We start from the raw sequence: 15,203 nt of genomic DNA, 5'->3' as shown, positions 1-15,203 counted from the left end.
ATTAGTCCCACAAATGCCACCATTATGTTCATGAAGAAAACATATCCTGAAGCAGCCGTATTGGCAAAACACTGTCAGCTGTCAGCATCAGATGTGGTGAATCGATATAGTGCCTACATGGGTGATGAAACAGCTAATGCTTGAATGCTGTCTTGCCAAGAAGATAATGCTGACTTCAACATAGATAAGTTCATCATAATGGGGCCGATGCAATACATGTGCGCAGAAAACAGGCACTCAACATTGAGCGCCTTTTTCCTAATGCGTGCCCAGCCACCTCTCCTGGGCACATGGTGCAATATTTAAATGAGGAGTCACGCTAAAAGGGAGCCGCTAGGGAAAATTGTGCGTCCCTAGTGCCTCCTCGGCATCAGGCGCACAGGATAGGTGGCTGTTAGTGTGGGTTGGGAAAATGGACGCTCAATATGAGCAGCCATTTTCTCCCACTACCGGCACAATATACACGCACAAGATACACGGCCTGGACCCTGTATCTTGTACGTTTACATTGGGCGACCGGAATTATTATATTTTTTTACCCAAGACTTTTTTTTTACCAGAATCTGCTTTCTGGGGTTCCTCCTACTTAGTATGGCGACGATACTAATAGGAGGAATCACAGAAAGCAGGATTTTTTGTTTTTACCAATGAGCCCTTGAGCATGGCATACCTTAACGCCAGCCCTTGACTGGCATAAAATTTGCCACGTTGCAATGGGTGCATTGACCCCGCGGGAAAGTTTTTACATCGCGGGTATTAGCTAATAGTCTTATCTACATGGTATTTACATGTGATGAGCGCTATTAGCTATGCAGCAGTTGGACACGCGTTGAGGATGCACTAATCCCCGTATTGCATCTGGGGTTATGAATGCATGTCCAAAATGCACGTCCAATTGCGTATTAAGCCATGCGCAAGCCGCAGCAAACAGTATTGTATTGGCCCCAATGAGTTTTCAACTTTGAACACTAAGAATAATATCTTCTGCATGTGATGAAAGGATATAATGGTCATATGGATAACAGCAGTCAGCGCTTGAAGTGGGATTATATATGACAAATGATCATCTGCAATGTGGCATTTTTAAATGAAATGAGGTTTCATGGTGAACATAGGGAAGATATGTGTTTCTTTTTAAATATAAGTGGATTAAAAATTTTATAAAGTAAAAAAAAGAAAAAAGGGCAAAATCAAAATTGAAAACAATAAAAGGGAGGGAGGAGGTTTTGTGAATCTATGATTGAAATTGCAGAACTCTTAGGGTGAATGTCCTGTTGAGTTTAAAATATCCTTTATATTACATGCGTTTGTGGGGCTAAATTTTTATGCAAGTTGTGTTTTACCTATGTGCAATATTTGATAGATAACCAAACTAGCTGTGATTTAGACAACCCCAATGGGTAATTTTACCTCTGTGGACGTTTGCCAAAATAATTAAAGCAAAACTGCACGGGTAGTTTTGCTTGGCTTAATGCCTCACAAAAGGTATCCACGCAAATTTATGATTGCTTTTTGTGCAGAAACCTTTTCAAGGTAGTGTTGATTATTGAAAAGTATCCACTTAAATGCCTCTCCTGACATACTAGCACCCAGGGAATGCCTGGTAAAGATACCTGCACTGCTGACATATGTGGTATTTTTACCTGGGTAGACGGTGAGCAATAATCAAAAAGCCCATTTCCAAAGGATAAAACAACATTTTATCCATGGAAAGGGCTTTCATTATTGCCCTTTCTGGGTTTACATCCTTGTTTTTATATTATGCCTATGTGTTGATGATGTGTAGCATGTGTTTGCAGTGTGCTTGTGTGTGTGCTTGTCTATACGTGTTGTAGGCTGGGTTTCCAATATTAATTCTTAAGATTAGAGGGGGAAGAGTTATATTTTGCTGACATGGAATTCTGCTCACATCAGTCTTCTTAGCATCTGGAAGGTGATTGCATGTTACCAGACACAATCTTCTTCTCCAAGTGTCTCACATCAGGCAACTCAAATGTTGATTAGCTTTTCAAGTATTGACCAAGCGGTATGTGTTTACAATTAGAGGTGTGCGAATAACCTGAGATTGAGCTTGAAGCAGGCAAATTTTGACATGCTTTGTCAGAATTTTGATACCTAGTTGAGAAGCTGGATATTAAACAAATTAGTTTTTCACCCAGGGTAAATTATTCAGTGCCACTGTTTCTTATTTTAACTACAGTAACTAACTACTATTGAGACTGGTGGTTTTCAACCCAGTCCTTGGGATGCACCCAGTCAGTCTGATTTTTCCGGATATCCATGATGAACATGCATGAGGTAAGATTTGCATGCATTGCCTCTGCTGTAAGCAAATCTACATTGTGCGTATTTACTGTGGATATCCTGAAAACCCGACTGGCTAGGTATATCCCAAGAACTTGTTTGAGAGCCACTGATATAGACATGTGACTCTCATAATTGAGTAAATCCAACACAGCTAGACCGGGTACATATTTTTATTTTATTTATTTATTTTTAACTTTTATATACCGGCGTTCCTGGTGATGATGGTGGAATGGAGGTAGCAGCAGCACTGGCATCCCATTTATGCCTCCTCCTATGGCTGACACCCCAGTACCTAAGGCTGTCACATGTCTGTTATTGATCAATTTTGGCCTTATGGCCAGATGGTTGCATGCAGTTTTGGCTTCCCATGTACCTGATATCTCTCGTTGAGGCACACAAACTAGCTTGCCTTGAATAACCCCAATAGTGATTCAAGGAGACTTTCTCACACACCATTTGCCAGAATAATTAGCCCTGCTTGCTACCTGCCCACTGTTAACCAGGGGAGAAAGATAACAAGAACTAAGTTTTGCAGGGTTGGGGGGTGGGGGAGGGGTTGCTATTTCTGTAGGGACATTATGAAGGTGCATTGGCATATACTCTTGCAATGTCTACCAGAAATAGAAGGGGCTGAGGCAGAAGCATATTCTAAGCTGAGGTGTGTCACTGCAAAGTGGTTTTCAACTTTTCTTTACAATTGCTGTTTACAGTTATTTACTGCCTTTTGCCACCACACTTTGCTTTTTAGCCTCATTCTCCAAATATCCGTAATTCCACGCTGAGACTTTTTCAGATCTGTCTCATGTCAGTACTGGTTGGGCCAGGGGAGATTCACTGGTTCACTTACACATAGGAGCTAGCAGACAGTGTAGTGCAGCTATTAATAAGTATGGGTGATGCTGTGCTCTGCCTAGAGTGGTTAGGGATCCTGTTTTAAACAGGGCAGTCCTGTTTTTTACTATATCCTGCTTAAGTATCACTCTTAAATCTGTATGGATGTGATCCTTAACCTCCTCCAGACTTAATATCTACCCATATTGAATAATAACCTTTAATTGTTAATCAGTAGGCATTCAGAAAGGGGTTTGTCCCTTTAAGCCATGATGATGTCAGCAGTGAGAGATAGTGAGCATAGTGAGACCTGGTCTTTTTTTTTCTTTCCTTTTCTGCAGAAAGCAGTTTGCAGTAACTATGTATCAGGCCAATACAATAAATGCGCTCAGCTGAGCACACTGTTTAATGCGCGGTTGGACGCGCATTTTGGATGCACGTCCACAACCCCTTATACCATAAGGGGTTTAGCGCGTCAAAAACACACTTCCAACCATGTGTTAAATAGTGCACTCAGTTTCGGGGGGATGCAAACTGGATTTTCCTTTTTTTTTTTTTTTTTAATTCTCCTTAGAAGTAGAATATAGGCTGCACTCCCTCCATAAGGAAAGCTACTTTGGGCTATGTCTGCATACGTACCGGCCGATACAATAAAGACGTGCGGAAAACAGGCGCCCAGTGTGGAGCGCTTGCTGTCCTAACGCGTGCCCAGCCACCTCTTCTTTGCACGCGATACAATATTTAAATGAGGGCTAGCGCTAAAAAAAGAGGGTGCTAGGGACAATTGCGACACTCAGTTCTACGAACGTCCATTTTCCTAACCCATGGCTGAGCAGAGCAGGCATTAATTTCTGAGCAGCCAAAAACAGTGTTCAGAAAGAAGAAAATACTGCTTTTCTGTTCATCATCCGACTTAATATCGTGGTGATATTAAGTCGGAGGAACCAAAAGGTTAAAAATAAAAGTGTGCCGGTGGTCAGGTTAGGGAAAGGGATGCTCGATTAACGAGCGTCCGTTTTCCTAACCCGCTGACAGCCACCTCTCCTGGGCATCTGCTGCCAAGGGGGCACGAGGGGCACGCAATTGTCCCTAGTGCCTCCTTTTTAGCGTGATTCCTCATGTAAATATTGTATGGCGCGCCCAGGAGAGGTGACTGGGTGAGAGTTAGAAAAGCGGGCGCTCCTCACTGGGCGCCTGTTTTCCGCACGTCTTTATTGTATCGGCCGGTACGTATGCAGACATAGCCCAAAGTAACTTTCCTCATGGAGGGCGTGCAGCCTATACTCTACTTCTAAGCCACAGGATCCTGAATAACCTTTGGGAGAATAAAAAATGGAAAATCTAGTTTGCTGACAGCTGGAGGCTAATTTTCAGCAGCATGGTGAGTAGACTATTTGGCTAAAAGCTGGATATATTGTCACAAATATTCAGCAAAATGCTGCCGATTAGGCAATTTGTTGAAAATAGCTGAACAAAGGCCTAGTCAGCTGGATAAACTTACTTAGTTAACTATAGAACTTCTCTCTGGCACAACCAGAGTTAGCTGCCTAAGTTATCTGACTAACTCTGAATACACATCCAACTTATCTTAACTAAACTTTATCCAGCTAAACAGTTAGTCAAATAAATTGGAGACTAGCAGAGTGGTGAGAAATTTAAACCCACTCTTTGTTCAGCTAGGTCCCTGACTTACCTGGACAAACCATCTGAATACTGAGCCCTAAGAGATCCATATTTAAAGCAATTTAGTTGGATAACTCACAAGCTACCCAGCTAAGGGCCTCATTTTCCAAGCAGTTTACTGCGTGTGAATTAGTAATTTGGTATTCAGGGGGTGGAGTATATGTAAAGCAGGAACCAGTTTATCGTGTGCGGCGAAACAGCCGCAGTATTAGCGCAGCTAATAACTACAACCCTCAAATTTGCGTTACAGACCAGTAAAGGGTTATCACGGTCCACAATAGTTCCAGATAGCCTGTTTCAGGCTCGGGGAGAGGGAGGGAGGGAGAGAGAGAGAGAACCTTACTATAGTGCCTATGCCCTAGACAGGTATTTTAATCCCTATGGGAGGGCCACCTACTAACTCGGGGTGGGGATTAGGTATGAGCGTCGGGGGTTGGGGGCCACTTTCGCATTCCACATGAGACCTACGGAAAGAACAGTGGTCTCTAGTGAAGATTTGCTGGCCGTCGGAGTGAGGAAACTCACTCCAAGAGGAGATTTGGGCAACATTCTCTCCACCTAGCTTGATGGACACTCTACCTGGGCAACAACAAGCTAGGTGGAGAGAATGTAGCCCAAATCTCCTCTTGGAGTGAGTTTCCTCACTCCGACGGCCAGCAAATCTTCACTAGAGACCACTGTTCTTTCTGTAGGTCTCATGTGGAATGCGAAAGTGGCCCCCAACCCCCGACGCTGATACCTAATCCCCATCCCGAGTTAGTAGGTGGCCCTCCCATAGGGATTAAAATACCTGTCTAGGCATAGGCAAATATTGTGCACTGCGATGAAACACTGAAAGAATCATCGCACACTGGGAAAACATTGTGTGTGTGTGTGTGTGTGTGTGTGTGTGTGTGTGTGTGTGTGTGGTGCTAATGTTTTCGCGAATGGCGAAAACATCGCCGCACGCGATGTTTCCCCACTGCACGAAAGAAGCCTCATTTGCATTGGTAACGCCCCCTAATGCGTTACCAATGCGATATTGGAAAATGAGGCCCCTAGTCGTCACAGTGGATAACACATTGAAATCGTTGGTTCAGTGTGCTGCGGCAGTCAAAAAAGCAAACAGATTGTTGGGAATTATTAGAAAGGGAATGGTGAATAAAACGGAAAATGTCATAATGCCTCTGAATCGCTCCATGGTGAGACTGCATCTTGAATACTGTGTATAATTCTGGTCACCGCATCTCAAAAAAGATATAGTTGCAAAGGAGAAGGTACAGAGAAGGGCAACCAAAATGATAAGGGGAATGGAACAGCTCCCCTATGAGGAAATACTAAAGAGGTTAGGACTTTTCAGCTTGGAGAAGAGACGGCTGAGGGGGGATATAATAGAGGTGTTTAAAATCATGAGAGGTCTAGAATGGGTAGATGTGAATCAGTTATTTACTCTTTCAGATAATAGAAAGACTAGGGGGCACTCCATTAAGTTAGCATGTGGCACATTTAAAACTAATCGGAGAAAGTTCTTCTTCACTCAACGCACAATTAAACTCTGGAATTTGTTGCCAGAGGATGTGGTTAGTGCAGTTAGTATAGCTGTGTTTAATAAAGGATTGGATAAGTTCTTGGAGGAGAAGTCCATTACCTGCTATTAAGTTGACTTAGAAAATAACCACTGCTTTACTAGCAACAGTAACATGGAATAGACTTAGATTTTGGGTACTTGCCAGGTTCTTATGGCCTGGATTGGCCACTGTTGGAAACAGGATGCTGGGCTTGATGGACCCTTGGCCTGACCCAGTATGGCATGTTCTTATGTTCTTAGGTCATTCCCAAGACTGCAGGCGCTTACAGAGCTAATGGAATGATATTTTTCCCTTGATTTTATCATAGTGTCTAATCTTCTATGATTTATTTATTTATTCTAAGAGACTATTTTGTTTTAAAGATTTATGTTGCTAGGAACAAGTCTGTTGGCCGGAACATTATTTCTATTTTTAGGTGACTTTCTAATAAAACTCCAATTAAAAATAAAAAAAAAATGACTGCTCTTTTCAATGCTTCTTTATTCAAGCGCTTTATAAATGTTTATAAAAAAAAAAAAGCAGTTGTCCCACACAAATCTGATTTGTCAGAGCTGCTTCTATGAGCTGTATATTTTTTGACATTTTTGATTGACTATTGCAGATTCACTTTAAATCTGCCATGACAAAACTATAACCTTTGCAATCTGCTAAACCAGATGTGCACAAAATGTGAGGTGTATTCAATTTCACTAGTCTAATATAAAATCATAATAGATATTACTGATAATACAGTAGTAATAACATTAATAGCTAGGAGATGCATAGCACTTTTCATCCAAATGGGATCCCAATGTGAGGATGACAGCAATGGCTCCCTGATGAGAGCCAGGCGGAAAGGAATGGGAAGAGAGAAGCTATGCAAGGGAAAGAGAAATCAAAACAATTTCTTTCTACTTCTTACTGGTAGAGTCTTAATGATTGTTTACAGGGCAATTTTCAGAGGCATTTCTTTAGGTAAAACAATGTTTTACCTGCAAAAAATGCCCTTTTACAAAACTGCCCGCCTGGTATGCAGGTAAACTTATGCACATACTGCCTGTTCATGCTGATGTTTATCTAGACTGAGTGGAGGGGTTTCCGCAAGTGGTGTTAGGGAGTGACTTGGATTTACGTTCATAATTGTTCGTTTTCAAAAGTATGTGCACACATTTCCCTGAAAGTTTTCCTCACACACAAGTGGACGCGGGGGTAGATTTGCTGGGATAGTTTTCAAAGTAGACTCATAAGTCCACTTTGAAAATTGGTGTAACTTAGGCACATTTTTGCATTTTTGCTGCCTAAGTTAGCTCCCTAATGCTACTGCCTTTCCTTTCCCCCTGTATACTCACAGGACTATACACACAGACATTGCTTCCTTCTGCTTTCTTTCCACTTTCAGTCTCAGTCTCTGCTTCTCTCCCGCTCATCCTTTCTCCCGCTTGCATCACAGTACTCACGTGACAACTCTTGGACACTGGATCTGACCCCAGGAACAGGACTGATAATCGGGTTTGACATAGGCCTCCACACCATCCTCCACCACACAGCTGATACTCCGAGTCACCACGTAGGCACACCAGTTCCTGAGAGCAGAAAAATCTCATCAGTGGGTTATCATAGGTAAGAGAAACGCACTTTACATCAGAGGCTCACATCATGGTCTTTGTAAGCAGAAGCAATGGAAAAGAGTATTAAATACCCAAATAATTCTAGTACAGCACTGCTAATCTGAACAATAGGCCTCATGAGCATGATCTAACATTCCCATTCAGGCATTCTACAGTCTTATTAGTCTATGCTCAACATTCTAGTCACTTCAATGGTTCGTCATCGCATTAATAAAGACCGCTGTAGTAAACAGAATATTCATTTTACTTTCATAAATTAATTGCTTTTGTTTCATGTTATGAACAGAAAGGAAGTAATAATAACATTCGGCTAGGTCAAACATTTCCTTTTCTTAATGATTCAGTTTCCCCTTACGACCATCAATTTTCCCAATAGGGTGTATAAAATAGGAAGCATCTGATCCTACAATACCACATGCTCACTTGACCAATTCGCAGACAGGAATTAGTACATGGAATTAACTGTAAAAAAAAAAAAAATGCAGTGCTGCGCACCATAGAATGAACTGGGAAAGGAATATCCTCACACAAAATATGCTGGTATGACACTATTGTTATTCTACTTTAATATAACCCCTGTACTCATCTATCTGCTACAGCAGAGTACACAAAAACATAAGAAATGCTATGCTGGGTCAGACCAAGGTCCATCCAGCCCAGCATCCTGTCTCCAGCAGTGGCCAGTCCGGGTTGCGAGTACCTGGCAGATCCCATAAAGTAGTTCTAATTCCTGTTACTCATTCCCAGGGATAGCAATCACTTTTCCTAGTCTACCTGGCTATTAATGTACTATGAACGCCTTTTACACCCTGTTACGCCAGTTGCCTTGACTACATCCTCTGGCAACAGATTCTATAGCTTGATTGTGTGCCAAGTGAAAAAAGCTCTTTTTACGATTTATTTTAAATCTTCATGGATTGTCCCCTTGTTTTAGTAGTAGTTGAAAGGGTAAATAACCAATCTTTATTTATCTGTTCCTTCCCAGTCATGTTTTTATAAACTTCTATCATGTCCCCTTTCAGCTGTCTCTTTTCCAAGCTGAAGAGCCCGAACCTGTGTATCCTCTCATAACAGGGGAGCCGTTCTATCTCATGTTTGTCACCCTCCTCTGCACCTTTTCTAGTTCCGCTATGTCTTTTTTGAAACAGGGTGAACAGAACTGCATCGTGTACAGAGCTACGTGTACTCTTAGTGTTGCATACAAATAAATCACTATAATTAGAGTTAAATAAAGTAATTTCAGCTCAGATTCCCTTATGTGACCTAGTTTCAGTTGGCAGTTGCGAAAGTATTTCTGGATGTTAAATCTCAAAAAGTATGAGAGACCAGTGTTTCCAATTAACTGTCTTCAGGAAGGTCAGATTCTTATCTGGAATAACCTAATGTAATCTCAGAGTCTCCAAAAAGTGCAAAATTTCTCAATGAGCATTTAAAACATGACTCAAATGATGCTTATGTATAGCTTCCAAAGGCTTTTGAAAATATCAAGAAATCGTGCTGGAGGTCTCGTCTTTTTATCTTGCTTGATCGGACAGAGTGAATGACCTCTTCTGGTACTCAGAGGTTTGGCGTAGCCAGCATAAGAGTCAATTCTTGCTCTTTCATCTTTGTAGATTAAAATTCTCCAAATAGGGTTGATTGATGCCTTCAGATACTGGAAAAGCGAATATCACAGTAATCCTAATGGCTGTAAACATTTATCTACCCAGTCAGGGCAAAATTCATTATTTGGACATAGGGGTGCATAGATCTTGGTGATGTGATGAGGCCTAATTTTCGAATTATGCCGAGTGAAGAGCAGGTCTTGTGGACCAATCAGGTTGCTTAATTTTTTTGATGGCCTTAGACCTGCTTTATAAATGTACACAGACCACCGTAGAGCTAGTTAGCCCCCAGGTATTGCCTCTTGAATGAGTATCAGGTACAGTGAACCGGGCAGTGTGTGGGAAGCTTGCTGCTGAACGTGCTGCAACTGCTGTGTGGATAAATGGGAGACCTCAGTTTCTAGTGCAGACATGAGACACTTTTCAGGAGCCCTAAATTACAGACATGCAGAGTGTCTGCTTCCCATCTTGCTAACAATGAAGCAACCACACTAAAAAAAGGTAAAATGTGACATAAACAAAAGCAAAGTTACAATGAAAAGTGACATTTTTGGGTGCTGATTATACAGCGCACGCTGCCAGAATTACTATGGCAAGTCAGACAACAAAGCCATTGTAATATGAGATATATATTATTACAAGAGAAATGCTGCAGACGTTTTTAGCAGATCCTTTCAAACCTCATGTTTGCTCATCATCCTAAAAGTTAGCACAGCTGGAATTCCTATGGTGTTAGACAGCGCCTCCACACCCTGCAAGGTTTTCACTAAAACACCGTTTGCTGGGCTCGGCGGAGATCCCTCAGCGAGCAGAGTTTAAGGCAGCACTTCAGTCAAGCCGACCCAAAACTCAGCTAGGCAGTCATACTTTCCTGTAAGCATTTCTGAAATGTAGCACTGGGCAGCCATGTGCAATTGTTCTCCTGGACGGCCTCATGTCCGCTGACTCATGAATGCCGTATTAGGCCTGCCCCCATCAAGGACGTGCTGTGAGAGCATACACTTGGTGTCTGGATAGGCTCAACAAAGGCTTAAAGCATTGCCTGGGAAAGCATCATTGCTTTCTCAGCATGCACCAGGCTCCAAAATTACAGTAAACATCGCTGTTTGACAAACACTGTACTTTCTGCTCCCAAGGGCAAACAGCTCTACAGGCCGGCCATACAGTCCTGCCGGAAGCATTTCAAGTGTCCCAAGTTAAAAGTGTCACTGAATTCATTCGTACTCAGTATAATCTTGGAAATAAATATATATTATTTCCAAAATGTTTTAGTCAAAATTGGAGTTAAAACAAATATAGGTTTCTTTTTTACTTCTTGAGGCACAAACTGCTTACAACCTGATCATTTTTTTTCTCCTCTCTCCTGCCACGACTTGGCTGCAGGAAGGAACGTGAAAAGCCTGAATGGTTGGGTCTCGCTCATGGGAGACTTAAGCTGGATTTGATTCTGAGTTCTGACTGCTGTGCTTGAAACTGAGGGAGCTGCTGAGGTAGCCCTCATGGCCCCGGGGGAGGAGGGATAGATTAAAGCCAGGTATTGGTCTGAGGGAGACACTGAGGAACTTTACTTTGCTCGCAGGTGCTAGCTGCGGTTATTATTCTGTACAGGGGAGGAATGTGAGGGAAAAAAATAGAATTCTGCACAATTTCTTTTGCTGGTCCAAGTTTTGCTTTTTAGAGCTTTACAAATGTGTCAGGGCCTTTAAAAAAAAAAAACCAGCTTGTAAGCTTAAATATTTATTGTGCATGGTTATTCATTCTGGTGAAGCACCATCCACAGCTTACATAACAGAAGATATCACACAATCCATTTTTCTTTTTTTGCAAATTAACAGTGCCAGTAAAAAAAACCAAAACATATTTGTACATAGTTCCCTGGGAAGTTCAAATAAAGCAAATCTTTTTTCTGATTTTTATTTTGTGCCTGAGCAGATGATGGTGACTAATGTTTTTGATACCTCCTCCATTTTAGCCACTGTTTCCCAACCAGTGTGCCTTCAGAGCTGATCAGGTGTACCACAGAAACCCACCACTGCCTGATGCACTGCTCTCAGCACCTCACAGGAAGAAGAGTCACCAGCTGTGGCTCTTAAACACACAGGAGCTCCTTTTTCTGAGAATACGTGAGCAATCATGCATGCCTTATCTTCCTAGCTACAGTATGAGCCCCAGAGTGTGATAAGTAATGGGCACTGCAGCTTGCAAGGCATGGATAGCCAGGCCCTTCTTTGTTTGGCATGCACAGTGCACACAGCACCTCCTCGTTTTCCCCTTCTGACCTTCCTCCTTTGAATCCTTCCAGCTTCTGTCTTATCCCCACGCTGAGTGAGACGGGGAGAGCGTGCACTGAGCACTGGATAGGACTCGTTCTGAGTGTTGAGAGCAGCGGCAGTGGAGGAGCTCTGGCCACCACATGCAGCAGTCGAGGTAACAAACCAAGCCCGCTGCCTGCACCACACCGAGTTCTCCCTTCTCCTGTTCTTCTGTATAGAAGGAGTTGGAGTATTGTGAAGAGTTCATGCGTGTCTCTGCCCCCTCTCTCCCTCTGTTTTTAAAACTGGTGGGACTTTTCGTGCTTCCCTAGCTCTTATTTTTCCCATATAAATTGTCTCCATGTCTGTCTGCACCAGTGCGCCACACAGCATTTTTGTTAATGGAGCAGGCATATGTTTACCAGCATTTAGGGGGAAATGTTTTAGGTGGGTGTATTCCAGATATATTGTCCTACTCTAGGCTAAACAGATCCCGTTTGATATTTTAAAGAATCAACTTACAGGAGGCCAAGCAGAGGAGTAAATGTGGGGGTGGGAGGTGGAGGGAAGGAGTGTCTTCAGACACACACAAAATTCAAAAGAGGACTCCAGAACAAAGTGTAATGAACGGGGCCGTTTCCCGAGGGAGCGGATTTCTTAACCTTAAGGTGCAAGGGAAACCTTTCACGGGAAGCTGAGAGGGCATGGGGAAGACAGGCAGACAGACAGAGAGGACGGCCTGAAAGCCCTTTCCAGGAGCCCAAGCCTGGTCTATAAGAGGGTCCATTCACAGTCTGCTACAGTGACTCCCTAACCGGGGCCCAGAAACTTCCCAGGCTCCACTTACAGCTTGTTTTCACCTTTTAATAAGTTTGTGCCAGCTGATGGTGGTGCTGGCCATTAGGCACTGTGGTTAGAGAGCAAGGAAAGTGGTGTGTCAAGAAGCACATAGCCTGTGGCCATTGAGAAAGAAATGGGGGGGCTTTTTTTTTTATTCTGTTCAGAAGCAAAAGAACATGTTATTAGTCCCTGACACAGGAGCATGAGAGTAATGGAGAGGATCAGAGGGGGTGATAGGAAAACCTTTTTCTGTGAGCAAACTGAGCAGTGACACTGGCTGCGATCTAGCACTTGGCAGGGTTGGGCACACAGTTTTTACACATTTTCCCAAAACTAAAACCGACAGCTGGCCTTTCTCTGAAATTTTGGTTACTATTTGTAATGCTGTTAGACGTAGCATCTCGTTTGCTGCTGCTCTCTTACTTCTCCCCTCCGGCTTCACACTGGATCCTATCCTACATCCCACCCTTCACCTCTCCTCCCTCTCTTCCTTCTAACCCTCACTCACCATCTAGCACATCTTCTTAGGATCGCCCATTGCTAAAGAAGTGCCCTAAATGAGGTTCAAGGAAACAGAGGACTTCAGTTGGGCCTCCGGTCCTTTCTATGTTTTCTCGCCCACATCTCTTCCCAGATATAGAGCAAGTACAGCGGCCGAGACCCAATGCCGAGAACAGGATGGAGCCCACCTCAGAGGCACTAACCTCGGTCTTAGCTGCACTTTGTGACTCTGTCTTGCTGAGAGTGTTACGGCTGCATCCTAGGCCTACAGAACTGCTCAGCTTCAGATCCTCTTGGCAAAAGTAACCCTCTTATGCAGTAAGAGGTACCCTATACAGGACGCACTAAAGGAATGTCTGCTCTAAACTTACACTGACCAGAACTGGAATTACTGTAATTATAGTCATCACTTACGTCGCAACTACAGTGCATTTAGACTAACTGCAACACAAGTGATGAACAGTATGTCTACATGTTTGTATATGGGGAAATTTGGTATAAATGGTGAAATAATATACTGGATAACACTGCTGTATAACTCTTCTCATGCTAGAGTCAAAATCAAAAAGCCCTTCAGTTTAGCATGTGGGACCAGACAATGGTGCCTATTATCTCTCTTACTTTTCGTTTTAACGCTTGAGCCCTTGGCAAATAAGTTAAGGTTGTTGATGAAATATAAAGGTATTAAGGTTAACTCTCAGGAATTTAAGCTTATGGACCTCCTGGGCCTTCTTTCTTTGCTCCTCTACCTCCTTCTAGTCCTCTCTGATGCAACAGACGCCCAGGACCACCGAGGGCCGTAACTGAGAGGCAGAGTCAGGACTCGCCCCTCCCCCCTCTGATGTCACCTCCGGGGATGGAGATATTTTCCAGTCTCTCTCCCCTCCATCCCAGGGCCGGTAGGACTATCCCATTGGGCCACCGGCAAGGAGGACTTGGGCTTTGGAACCCCCCTGGCCTCTTTTCTTTGCCACTTAATTCATCTTCTTCCTGCACTTTCCAGTGCAGCTGAAGCCCAGGATGAACAAGGGCCGATGCTGTGAGGCAGAGCCGGGGTCAGCCAGGAGCGGAGTGTTTCCCAGTGCCCCCCAATAAATAAAATCAACTAAAAACTGCCTACCAATGAGTATTCAGCAATACATGAATAGAATCAGCTAAACGCCTGATTAAAAAGCCAAGTTTTGAATAAATGGCAAATTGTCAATATACCAGGTACTAGACAAAGTTTTCTAAAGGGATCGTCTTAGTGTTTGGGTAATTGCCAGGTTCTTGTGGCCTGGTTTTGGCCTCTGTTGGAAAGAGGATGCTGGGCTTGATGGACCCTTGGTCTGACCCAGCATGGCAATTTCTTATGTTCTTAGTTCTTATGAAGAAATGCTTCTGATTATGATGTGATAGATCAACAAGGACTGTAAGAAAATAGTCGAACCCTCATGTAGCAAGGGCCAAGATCATGATTTGCTTTGAAAGATAAAATCAGAACCTAAAGTTACACGAAAGGATGCTAGAAGCCAATACAGGTCCCTGAAAATTGAAGATATGCTATCTCTCCATATTTATAAACTAGCTGTACCTGGCCACGCGTTGCCGTGGCTCAGTCTGGTTTAATTACACAATGCGCATTAGCTCTGCTCCAGCATGCAGCATGTAGCATGCATACCAGCCTTCTGTGGGCAAAAGTGTGCACACAGCCCAGCATGCATAGTTGCATACTAGCCTTCTGTGCGTAAAAGTGTGCACGCAGCCCGTAGCACGCATACCAGCCTTCTGTGGGTAAAAGTGTGCACGCAGTCTGTAGCATGCATACCAGCCTTCTGTGGGTAAAAGTGTGCACGCAGTCTGTAGCATGCGTACCAGCCTTCTGTGGGTAAAAGTGTGCACGCAGCCCGTAGCATGCGTACCAGCCTTCTGTGGGTAAAAGTGTGCACGCAGTCTGTAGCATGCGTACCAGCCTTCTGTGGGTAAAAGTGTGCACGCAGTCTGTAGCATGCGTACCAGCCTTCTGTGGGT

At 43.3% G+C, this 15,203-nt stretch overlaps 1 protein-coding gene across 1 annotated transcript in view; it reads right to left on the bottom strand.

The window, feature by feature from the left end:
- EMILIN1 (elastin microfibril interfacer 1) overlaps positions 1–15,203 on the bottom strand; it is a 132,415-nt gene that overhangs the window by 48,299 nt on the left and 68,913 nt on the right. The window contains 1 exon segment of the mRNA XM_029596299.1: positions 7,826–7,951. Coding sequence (XP_029452159.1) covers positions 7,826–7,951 — 126 coding nt within the window.

Source organism: Rhinatrema bivittatum, chromosome 3 (genome assembly GCF_901001135.1).
Source record: "Rhinatrema bivittatum chromosome 3, aRhiBiv1.1, whole genome shotgun sequence".
Lineage (NCBI taxonomy): Eukaryota > Metazoa > Chordata > Amphibia > Gymnophiona > Rhinatrematidae > Rhinatrema > Rhinatrema bivittatum.
The sequence above is the reverse complement of the archived record's forward strand: the minus strand, read 5'-3'. Positions and strand labels throughout refer to the sequence as shown.